General features: G+C 36.3%; 1 long non-coding RNA gene, 1 pseudogene and 1 gene segment (V, D, J or C); all 3 read left to right on the top strand.

Annotated features, from left to right (window-relative positions):
- The first annotated feature begins 5,488 nt into the window (after positions 1–5,488).
- Positions 5,489–6,309, top strand: LOC125138826. The gene is made up of 3 exons (XR_007137956.1): positions 5,489–5,711; positions 5,788–5,924; positions 6,250–6,309. It is a non-coding gene; the product is annotated as an uncharacterized LOC125138826 (long non-coding RNA).
- Positions 6,310–8,797: 2,488 nt separating this feature from the next.
- Positions 8,798–9,424, top strand: LOC125138745 (annotated as a pseudogene).
- Positions 9,425–10,892: 1,468 nt separating this feature from the next.
- LOC125138796 lies at positions 10,893–11,713 on the top strand. The segment is given in 2 exon segments: positions 10,893–10,952; positions 11,041–11,713. Coding segments are annotated over 2 exon segments (366 nt in total).
- The last annotated feature ends 359 nt before the right edge of the window (positions 11,714–12,072 follow it).

The raw sequence follows: 12,072 nt of genomic DNA, 5'->3' as shown, positions 1-12,072 counted from the left end.
AATGATATTTTTATATGCAAAGTAGAACAATTAAGATCATGTATGATAATGCAAGATATTGAATCTCCTTGTGACAATGTTAGATTTATTATGAGAGGGAAAACTTGCTCCCTGTCATTTAATACTTGTAGTGAGGACAACGTTAAAAAGTTGCTTCTCTCCTTATCTGATGAGAAAACACCTGGTAATGATCATCTTGATGGCAAAATTTTTAAAATTGTTGCAAATATTTTGTGCAAACCAATATGTCACATCTTTAATAGTTCAGTTCTCAGCAGAGAGTTTCCTAAGCTATGGAAACAGTCTAAAATTGTGCCTTTACTTAAAGATGAAAAGGCAGGGTTTCCTCCTTCTAATTGCAGACCAATTCATATTCTTCCTTTATTAAGCAAAATATTTGAAAGGTTACTTTTTAATCAAATGCTAGAGTACTTTACATTAAATGAATTGCTAACAAGTTCACAGCATGCCTATAGACCAGGCCATTCAACTAACACTGCATTAGTGCATATGGTTGATCAGTGGCTTACGTATATGGAGGATAAAAAACTTGTTGGTGCTGTACTTTTAGATTTTACAGCTGCATTTGGTGTAATTGACCATGATATTCTGTTGTCAAAGCTCAAGTGTTATGGATTCCCACAATTGTCTGCTTCACTGTTAAGGAGTTATCTCTATGGCAGAACTCAGCAAGTATTTTTAATGGTAGTTTTTCTGATAGTAAATGTATATCATGCGGTATTCCACAGGGCAGCTGTCTGGGTCCACTCTTATTTTCAATTTTTGTGAATGATTTGCCTCATGTTGTTAGAAACGCAGAAGTTGTACTGTATGCAGATGATGCAAGTTTATTTTGTGCATCTCCTTCAATAACCGATCTAAGTATGAACCTTCAAAACCAATTAAATTTGATTATCAATTGGGTTAATTTGAACAAATTAGTACTAAATATTTCCAAAACCAAATGTATTGTTTTTGGTACTAAACATTTGTTAAATAAACCTTGTAACCTAAATTTGACTATTGATACAACTTTGGTTGAGCAGGTTACTACAACTAAACTATTGGGTGTCAAGCTGGATAATCAGCTCTCATGGACTGATCAGATAAATCATATTGTTTCTAGGATGGGCAGAGGCATTGCTTTAGCTAGGAAGTGTGTGCCGTTTTGTCCACCCTCAGTCATGAGAACAGTAGTCCAGTTTTTGGTCTTGTCACACCTGGAGTACTGCTCAGTTATTTGGTCCAGTGCTACACAGGAGCACTTAAAAAAACTTCAACTTGCTCAGAATAGAGCTGCCAGAGTTGCTCTTGGCTGTTCGTATAGGACTGGTGTGAATGAGATGCACACTATATTAGTATGGTTGAAGGTACAGGATAAATTAAAGATAAGTCTTCTGTGCTACATGCATAATGCCATCTATAAAAACAACCCCAGATTTTTTGTGGATAAATTGGTTTACAGTGGGTATTGCCACCAACATATTACTCGGCAGGTCAGCTCTGGTGATTTAGTTGTTCCTTTTGCACAGTCAAATTGTATGAGGAGAACTGTATTATTTAGATCCTCAGTAGCTTGGAATCAACTGTCAATGTGTATAAGACAAATAAGCAACAGATCTTATTTTAAAAAGATGGTAAAAAAAATGTATGATCTGTAATGAAAACTAAGTGTAATGACTCAAATTGAAGTGTATTTATTCTTTTGATAATATATTGTAAAAAGTGTAATGTGATTGTGTATAATATGTTTTGATATTGTAAAATGGACACCAGGAAGATTAGCGACCACTCGTGGAAGCTAATGGGGTTCCAAATAAATAAATAAATAAATAAATAAATAAATGAATAAATAAATCACAGTCACAATACACACTGTAATACACTCGTCACAGTCACAATACACTGTTACGAACCCCACTTTCAACACTGCTCGTAGGGGCGGGGCAAGTAACATAAAAAGGACACGCGAGTCAGAAAGGACAGTTTTATCAGTTTATTAATTCATTAACTGCACTCACGCATCACAGGCAACTAGTACTTCCCTAAACCATTCATGAACACACACAACACTGAACAAAAAGGAAAATATAATGGAAACCAAAAAGAACACAACGATCAGCAACACCTGGGCAAGACGCACACAAAGCTCAGTTCGGTACACAACGTCAACACAAATGTGACGCAAGAGAGGAAGAAAGAGCTTCCCTTCAGTGGGTGCTGCGCCCACTGGAAGCTAAGCCAGAGGTAGTGGCCCTGACCTGCTGACTGGAGTTCTGCGTGGTAATAGTGCAAACTCAGCCCCCCTCTTCGCTCGTTACTCTCCCCTTTTATTTCCACCCGATTATGAATGGCCGCAGGTGTGCAGGGGCGGAGCCTAACCTGGGAGAAAGAAAAAAGAAGAGACCAAGTCACATTGAAAACACCACACTAATGCGAGAATAAAGGCTTAAGCCGTAACAACACACTGTAATACACTCATCACAGTTTGACTACACATTGTAATACACACATCACAGTCACAATACACACTGTAATAGACACATCCTAGTCCCAAAAAAATACAACACACAACCCAGTCTCCCATCCCAGTCATCCCAGTCCCAATTTAACTCATTGGACAGATGATTGATTTTTTTGGATTCTGCAAAAATGATTCATATTTAACAACAATATTCTGTGTATTTTAGGAATTCTACAGATTGACTCACTTACATTTTTATGCATTTATGTGTATCACAGTGCAAATAAAATTCAAACCCAAGCAGCAGGAGTGTTAGGGAGCGTTAACTAATACTACAAACAGAAGAGTTAGTGACCTGACAATGTGAAACTTACAGAAATAGTTTATTCCTCTCGTCTGTTCCTCTGTGGATGTTTTTATATCTCTAGTGGGTGTGTCATGCAAACCAAATCCTGTGTTTGAACCATTTATGCTGAAACATTCAGCCCAACAACATAGCAGCAGTTTGTGTTCATTTACAGCAGCAGGAATCATTTTAATTCTTTGAGATGGGACTAGGCAGAGTTTTGTGTTACTTTACCCTAGTAATCTGCATTCAATGTTAGTATTATTTTTATTTTATATTATTACATTATTAAAATATATATACTGTATGTATATATATATATATATATATATATATATATATATATATATATATATATATATATATATATATGTATATTCTTTAACATTAACTTCTACCATTGAATATCCTTCTATTTCAGATTCCTGCAGTCAGACACTGATCGAGTCTGATCCAGTGACCATCAAACTTGATCAGTCTCATAAACTGACCTGCACAGCATCTGGATTTACCTTTAGTAGCTACTGGATGGCTTGGATCAGACAGATGCCTGGAAAAGGACTGGAATTTGTTGCAATTATCCACGGCAGTAACATATATTACTCTAATGCTGTTAAGGGCCGCTTCACCATCTCCAGAGATGACAGTAAGATGCAGGTGTATCTGCAGATGAACAACTTGAGGACAGAAGACATTGCAGTTTATTACTGTGCCCGTGAACCACAGTGATACTTCCCCTTAGACATGAGTACAAAAACACAGACTTATAGTCTGAGCTTACATTTCTGAAACAACTGAAGGAGGCAGCAGAGCTCAACAAATAAAGTCAAAAAAAGTGAATTCACAAACTGCATTCTGTATGAGACTCATTCAGTATCAGTCATTATCAGACAAATATCTACATTTTCTCTTCTTTTTCACTCTTTCCATAATGTGTGATTAGTTTAGAAATTTTAAAATTAGAAATTCTAAATTAAAAATTAAAAATTTTTGCTGCTGACTCTTACTGAACTACTCTGAACATTGTCTGGACATTTATACTGATGAAAGATCATTAAATTACTGCTCAACATATTTGCAGTCATGTGAAAAAGAAAGTGCACCCACTTGAATTCTGGGTTTTAACTATTAAGATATAAAAATTAATCTAGTTTTTAGCAGGTCTTAAAATCAGGCAATAAAACCTCAGATGAACAAGAACACATGATATATTACACCATGCCATTATTTATTTAACAAAAATAAAGCTAATATGGAGAAGCCATGTGTGAAAATCTAAGTACACCCTCACTGCTTCCACAGGAATTAAAAGTCTTTTATATAACAGGGTTACAAGCATTAACTACTTCATGCTAGAAGTTGAATTATGTAAATCACTATATAAGATCAATTATAGGATGAATATTGTAAGGAAACCTTTTAACAACTCCAAAGAGAAACAGTTTAAATACACTTCAGATACATTCTCCTCCCATCATCAGCAGATAAACAAATCCAAGTGTCAGAGCTGGATCTCACTCTATTTATATGATGTGATGGTGTCTGTTAAACTTTGGAGAACAGAGAAGACTCCAGTCCAAACAACACACACCATGTTCTCTACATCTCTACTGCTCCTGCTGGCAGCTGCTTCTTGTGAGTGCTTTATCAAATTCATTCATTTACTAGATGAAGAATAAAGGTGCAGCATATATTGTGTGAGATATCACCATGTGTTTTCCTCCACAGATGTGCATGGTGAGGAACTGACTCAGCCTGCTTCCATGACAGTCCAGCCAGGCCAGAGTCTCTCCATCCAGTGCAAGGTTTCATATTCAGTTACGAGCTATGGTACGGCTTGGATTCGACAACCTGCAGGAAAAGGTCTGGAGTGGATTGGATACATCTGGACTAGTGGGAGCACATACTACAGTGAGAAACTGAAAAATAAGTTCAGCATCTCCAGAGACACTTCTACTAACACAATAACAATTGGAGGACAGAACATGCAGACTGAAGACACAGCTGTGTATTACTGCGCTCGTTACACACAGTGAGACAGAATAGTGGATTCCTCTTACAAAAACCTTATGAGACATGTTACAGACATCCTCTCAGTGTAACTAATAAATCATCTCAGTAACACTTTCACTTTCTTCCACTGGAATGAAGTCAGAATCGTTTGCAGCATTTTAAAATACAGTCACACAAAGTCATTTTTAAATAAAAAAGAATTATTATAACATTATTGAAAGAGTCTTCATTCTGAACCATTATTAATCCCTTCATTTTTACAGGATTTTAACCAGCAGTTGGAATCAGTGTTTAATGAGTGGATTCAGGAATAATACAGCATGTTTCCAGCAGTGTGTTGTGTTTAACACACAGTCTGTTCTCATAGTCTGAGCTTCAATAACTGAAACAACTGAAGGAGGCAGCAGAGCTCAACAAATAAAGTGAAAAAAAGTGAATCCACAAACTGCATTCTGTATGAGACTCATTCAGTATCAGTCATTATCAGACAAATATCTACATTTTCTCTTCTTTTTCACTCTTTCCATAATGTGTGATTAGTTATTTAGGTTGTTAAACACAGGATGGACAAATAAAAACACTATAATTTATGTAACTACATCCTCCTGTGGTTGTGAGGTTTCTCAGTGACATGACAAGATGTATTTTATAATGCTGTTATAATGTAAGTGTAATGAGGAGGCATACGGCTGGGGATCCATTTGCAGCGATTTTATTGAGCAAACACAGACGATGTCAGACAGGCAGAGATCAGGATGGGCAAAAACACTAGTATCAGAGGATAGGCAAAAATCTGAATCGAGAACAGGCAAAAGGTCGGGGCAGGCAGCAAACAATCAGAAAAGTCAGAATCAGGAAACAGAGTCAAAACGGGAAATCAGAATACAGGTAAACGCTCAGAATGACAGTACAAAGACAAGTCGAGACCTCGCACTGGTATGAAGTTCAAGTGTGGTACATGTAGAGAGCGGAGATGAGGAACAGGTGGTGGTGTAATCAGAGTGACAGATGGCTGATGGGAAGTGCAATCCGGAAGCGTGCTAATACTCCTGGGACGCGTCTCTATGGTGACACTCGGACCGCGGCTCGTTGCTCGTGACAGTAAGTAATTTAAAAATTAAACAGAATGATAAATGAATACAAATAAAGTTTCCTGGTCTAAATTAATAATACTTTCTGTGAGTTTTCTTATTAAAATTCACCTGAAAACACCTGATAGTGTATAAACTTACTCATTAACACCTGCCTTAAAATTCTTATTGGTTCAAACAAACTCAATCTGCAGTGATAGATATCTCTAAAAAATACAGACATGTTTAAAAGATGATGAGGTTTTCTAATTTTTATTAATGTATATATGAGAATCCATCCCATTTTGACCCTAAGATAAGGAGTGTCTCTATGCAAATGTCCTCCTCTGTTATAGATTTAAGCAACAAAGACCAAGAGCTTTTACTTCTTCTGCTCCAACACACACCATGATCTCTACATCCCTACTGTTGCTGCTGCTGGCAGCCGTACACTGTAAGTGTTTTTACATTTGACATGTAATACAGTTTTGGTTCCTTAAAACGTTTTGCTTTTACATCATTAAAATAACTTTTCTTTAACAGGTGTTCACAGTGTTGAGCTGATCCAGACCGGATCCACAGTATTAACTCCTGGTCAGTCACTGACTCTGACCTGTAAAGTGTCTGGATATTCATTAACTGATGGCAGCTACTGTACAGAATGGATACAACAACCTGCAGGAAAAACTCTGGAGTGGATTGGAGAGATGTGTGGTAGTGGGAGCACTGCCTACAGTGAGAAACTGAAAAGCAGGTTTCAGGTTACCAGAGACACGTCCAGCAGCACAGTGACATTAACAGGACAGAACATGCAGACTGAAGACACAGCTGTGTATTATTGTGCTCGTAAACCACAGTGAGAGGAATAAACAACATCCCTGTACAAAAACTCCTCCTTCGATGTTCACAATAACAGGACAAAAGACACAACACTGATCGATCCAAGGTTATATTAAAAAAATGATCCCACAAATGATCACAAAACATTTCAATCTAGTTATTTGTTTACGTTAATGATGTTGATTTAGGTCCATATTATTATATCTGTAATATTGCTGCACATCATAAAGACTATTATAATCACAACACTTTCCTGAACTTTATATACTGTAGTGTCTTTGTCTAATAATAATCACACGAACAAATTAGAATTTGTGTAAAAATGTCTGAGCAAGTGTGGATCAGACAACTGGATCAGACAACAAGCTGAAAAAGCTCTAGAATGGATTGGGGTTATCTGGACTAATGACAATATACGCCAAAGACATTGAGGGACGTTTGGAAATTACCAGAGACAACTCCAAAAACATGGTGTATCTGCAGCTGACTCGTTTGAGTGCCCAGGATTCTGCTGTTTATTACTGTGCTACAAACCACAGTGGTACAAACATGTTAATCAATCATCCAAAATCTCAGATGTGGTCAAAGTGAAAAGCTTATTCAATGTATAGGTTATTTTCACAAGATCTGCAGGTGGCGCTACAGCTTAACAAATACTGTATACTGTAACATTGTAGGTTTCATTAAAGTACAACATATTCTCATATCCTCAGTCACATCTAGATACTCCACAATTTCTATGAATTTCTGTGAGACATTGAACACTGGAACTGTCTCTTATACAGTAGTCATAATTTCCTGAAAGAAACAACAAGGAAAATAAATAACATTTACTGAATATTCACTAAAATTTATCGCCAACGTGAATTGAAAGGATGCATTTTACAAAATTATCACAACAAGAACTGTAATTATAAACAAATTCACCATATTCTTCTTTAACTAAGAAATAAATTGTCACCGTTCACAGATTTCTGCTGTATAAAAGGAAAAGTGATCATAGTAATCAGTGCCACTGATTATTGGAAAATAATTATCTTCAGTTTTGTAGCAGTAACTTCATGTCACAGTAGAACCAAAGGATGCCGAATTACACAATTTCATGTGTTTTGTTTTTACTTTACACAATAAATTATCAGCACCTGCATCCACCACCTCTACAATTCCTGACATCACACCACCTGATCATTGATTATTGTCCTATAACAACACACATGTGTGTTTTACTCCTTACTGAATATGCTGATATGAAGAGTATTATTATATTCGTGTTATTCATGAATATAATATTCATGGTATTATTATATTCATGAGTATTATAATATTATTATATTCATGTTCACTTCACATGAAGTTACATGAGAATGTCTCTCAATGTTCCAAATTTTATAGATTTATAATCACAGACTACAGATGTTCATGAGATGAGGAGGTTTTTACATCTAGAGAAATCCATGTTTCACCTTCTAAGTTTCTCAGAAGTGTAATAAGATGACATCAGCTAGCTTTTTGTCAGTTGGTTTGATGAGATTGTAGTGCTAAATTTTAAACCACAATTAGATTTTTTAAATGTATACTTTTTAAATCAAGAAAAAAAAAACCACTGACATCTCTACATCACATTATAATTGAGATATGATTAAGATTGTTCATGACCAGATTACTGTCCTGCAGTCCACTGAGTAATTGTTCCTTGTCCAGTGGGATTCACTTCTACATAATTGTAGGAAATTATAAATATTATAGAGATAAGGAGAAAATCATACCAATTGATAGTAAGAAGTTGGAGACTGTATAAATTTATACTATATCATTTCAGTTAGGTGTGTATGGAGTAGGCAAAATTTCAAATTGTTGACTAAAGTGAGCAGAGACTGCAAGTCCTCTTTTGTGAATGTGAATGAAAGAGGATGGTGCTTGCAATTACAACACAATATGAGAAATTTGCATGTACAGTAAGTCTGTCTCCTCCCTCCTCTCTCTTTTTCTCATCAAGTCAGGAACAGAGACGTAATAAAAAGCTCTCTGAACTGTGGAGATTCTGGATCAGTAGCCGTACCTGGTGCTAATCAAATCACCATGAGCTCCATCTGTCTCCTGCTGTTTCTGACAGCTGTGTCGTGTAAGTGCAGGTTTCACTCGCTAAAATAACTTTTTTATTTCATTGTGCATCTCTTATGGATATGAGAGAGCATTGACTGTTTCGTCAAACAAAGCATTTGATTCTGTGTTGCTCTTTACAGGTGTGGATTCGGTTGAATTTACTCAGTAAGATAATATAGTGGTGCGACCTGGAGAGGTTTTTACCATCTCCTGTAAATTCTCTGGGTTCTCAATATCCAGCTACTGTCCACGCTGGATTCGACAAACATCCAAGACTTTGGAATATATCGGATATGTATGTAGCAGCAGCTCTTCTGTAAAGGACTCACTCAAGAACAAAATCAGTTTCTCTGCAGACGTTTCCAGCAGCACAGTGTTTTTAAAGGGGCAAAACTTTCAGACTGAGGACACAGCTGTGTATTACTGTGCCCGAGAGCCACAGTCATTCAGATTACAGATACAGCTGTACAAAAACCAAGGTCATGCTGTGATGAACTTCATTCAGTCTGCATTTGGTCATGTCAATGATGAACATTTGACAAAGACCTGACTGAAGACTGAACATTGTATTGCAGACATTTATGTGGTTGCTAATTTCAACAAGAAAAAATAAATTAAATAAAATATTGAAAATTCTGTATATATTCAAGCACATGCAGTAGCAGTTATGATGAAGTGATACATAACATTCAACTTAATACTAATGCTAATTGTCTCGTATGAATAAATCTGAAAACTACAGACTTGGATAGTGGATTTCTCTTACAAAACCTTATGAGACATGTTACAGACATCCTCTCAGTGTAACTAGTAAATCATCTCAGTCACACTTTAGAACATAGCATTTTAAAACATAGTCACACAAAGTCATTTTTGATTGTGATGCCAGCTGCAGGAACACTACAGGTCGATGGTTCACTTCCTGAATTTAGAAACACGGAGTCTGTTCAGCAGCACAGAATCTGATGAGAGATCAAACTGAAATGTAGATGTTTACTGCAGCATCACTACTACAAACTCCTGGAATTAAAAATCACCTGTAGGGGGCAGCAGCTGCTTGTTTTCAAGAAGGATTCATGAAACTGTGAAATCTAACAGCTGAAGTGTGTTTATGCAAATTCACCCTGTTATAATACAAAAACATCCTCTTGTTCAACCGAAGTTCAGATTCAGACATGTTCATATTCCGGTTCTTTAAATGACTCTGTAAATAAACTGCAGCTCATTTTCCCTGTCTGCAAGTTTTATGTGTTCAGGAGTCCAGAAAAGAACAAATGTCTGTGCTCTTATTAATAGAGAACAAAACTACTGGAATTAGAGGTGTAAGGATATATATATACTGTAACTAATCATATAATCATTCAGTATCACGAGACAATAATCAGGGTAATGTATTCACTCGGTCATCATTAGGAAGTATTTTATTCACCTAAATGGACAATTAATGTAATGTACTGAGTAATGAATCCCTACATTACAAACACACTGTTATATACTCACAATGCAATAATTCCTCCAATAACGTTGATTCAATACACAACACAGAGAGAGGTCTTAGAGGAACAAAACCACACATGCTACTGCATCCCATCACCCTGCCTAGAACATCATGCCTCTATGTCTTTAATTCCTTACTCTATGTTTCACTGAGTTCTTATGCCTCTGTTGGAACTTGTTTTAGATAAAGTTCTAGGTCTTCATTTCTTTTAGCAGAAATTAGAAATTATTGTCAATACAGGACCAAGTTACTGTTGTTTGATGCCTTGTGAGAGCCGTCTGTGTGAACAAGACCATCTTTTATTGCACATTCAGCTTCAAAAGAAGACATGAGATCTAATGAGTAAAGAGCAGTGATGAAGCTGACAGCATGAAACACACCCAGAGATTTACAGGAAGCTTTTTCTCCTCTCGTCTGTTCCTCTGTGGATGTTTTTATATCTCTAGTGGGTGTGTCATGCAAACCAAATCCTGTGTTTGAACCATTTATGCTGAAACATTCAGCCCAACAACATAGCAGCAGTTTGTGTTCATTTACAGCAGCAGGAATCATTTTAATTCTTTGAGATGGGACTAGGCAGAGTTTTGTGTTACTTTACTCTAGTAATCTTCATTCAATGTGAGTATTATTTGTAAATTGATTCAAATATTTTTCATTCATTCATTTTTAATGTTAATTCCTACCTTTGACTATTCTTCTATTTCAGATTCCTGCAGTCAGACACTGATCGAGTCTGATCCAGTTATCATCAAACCTGATCAGTCTCATAAACTAATCTGCACAGCATCTGGATTAGACATTAGTAGCTACTGGATGGCTTGGATCAGACAGGCGCCTGGAAAAGGACTGGAATGGGTTGCAATTATTGAGGGTGATAGTGATAGGAAGTTTTACTCCAGTACTGTTCAGGGCCGCTTCACCATCTCCAGAGACAACAGTAAGAAGCAGGTGTATCTGCAGATGAACAACATGAGGACAGAAGACACTGCAGTTTATTACTGCGCCCGTCGCACACAGTGATACTTCCTCTTATACATCAGTACAAAAACACAGACTTACTACAGACACATGAAAGGCTCATTGTCTGTTACAAAAAATGATAGAAAAAATGTAAATTTTTTATTTTTTATTGTACATTTCTTTTCTTTTTTTTAAAGCTGCTTTGAGAAAATGAATGGAAAAAAGTTAATTAAATCAACAGATTAAGAACTATGGAAGTAGATAATTTGGTTAAACCAAATGATTTACTATGTTACTGCTGATACTGTGTCTTAGGGTTTTCTCTCTTTTAAACCATGCTGATAAAAATGCTCCAATTCTGAATTCCTACTTTCTTTATTTACATTGTTGGTCCATGTGAAAGTTTTTTTTTTTTTTGCTGACAGCAAGAACATTATAATATTTTGTATCTGCACCTGTAGGGGGCAGCAGCTGCTTGTTTTTGTGAAGGATTCATGAAACTATAAAAACAGCTGAAATGTGTTTATGCAAATTCATCCTGATATGAAAAAAAAAAAACACCCTCTTGCTCACATGACTGAATCAAATGTACCTGGGTATAACCCTAAAGTGGGCGTGGCCTAAACTAATGATCAGCAATGAAAATATACATAAACCCTGTTTCTGTGCTCCAGGAAACACTGGAAAAACCCACAGGTAGAAAAATGTGATAAATGTGATTCTGACTGTTCCTCAAACCAACAAACTAATAGACATCACAGCCCCAATACACACTGTA

The sequence above is a fragment of the Tachysurus fulvidraco genome, chromosome 15, assembly GCF_022655615.1.
Source record: "Tachysurus fulvidraco isolate hzauxx_2018 chromosome 15, HZAU_PFXX_2.0, whole genome shotgun sequence".
In the NCBI taxonomy this organism is placed as follows: domain Eukaryota; kingdom Metazoa; phylum Chordata; class Actinopteri; order Siluriformes; family Bagridae; genus Tachysurus; species Tachysurus fulvidraco.
The sequence above is the reverse complement of the archived record's forward strand: the minus strand, read 5'-3'. Positions and strand labels throughout refer to the sequence as shown.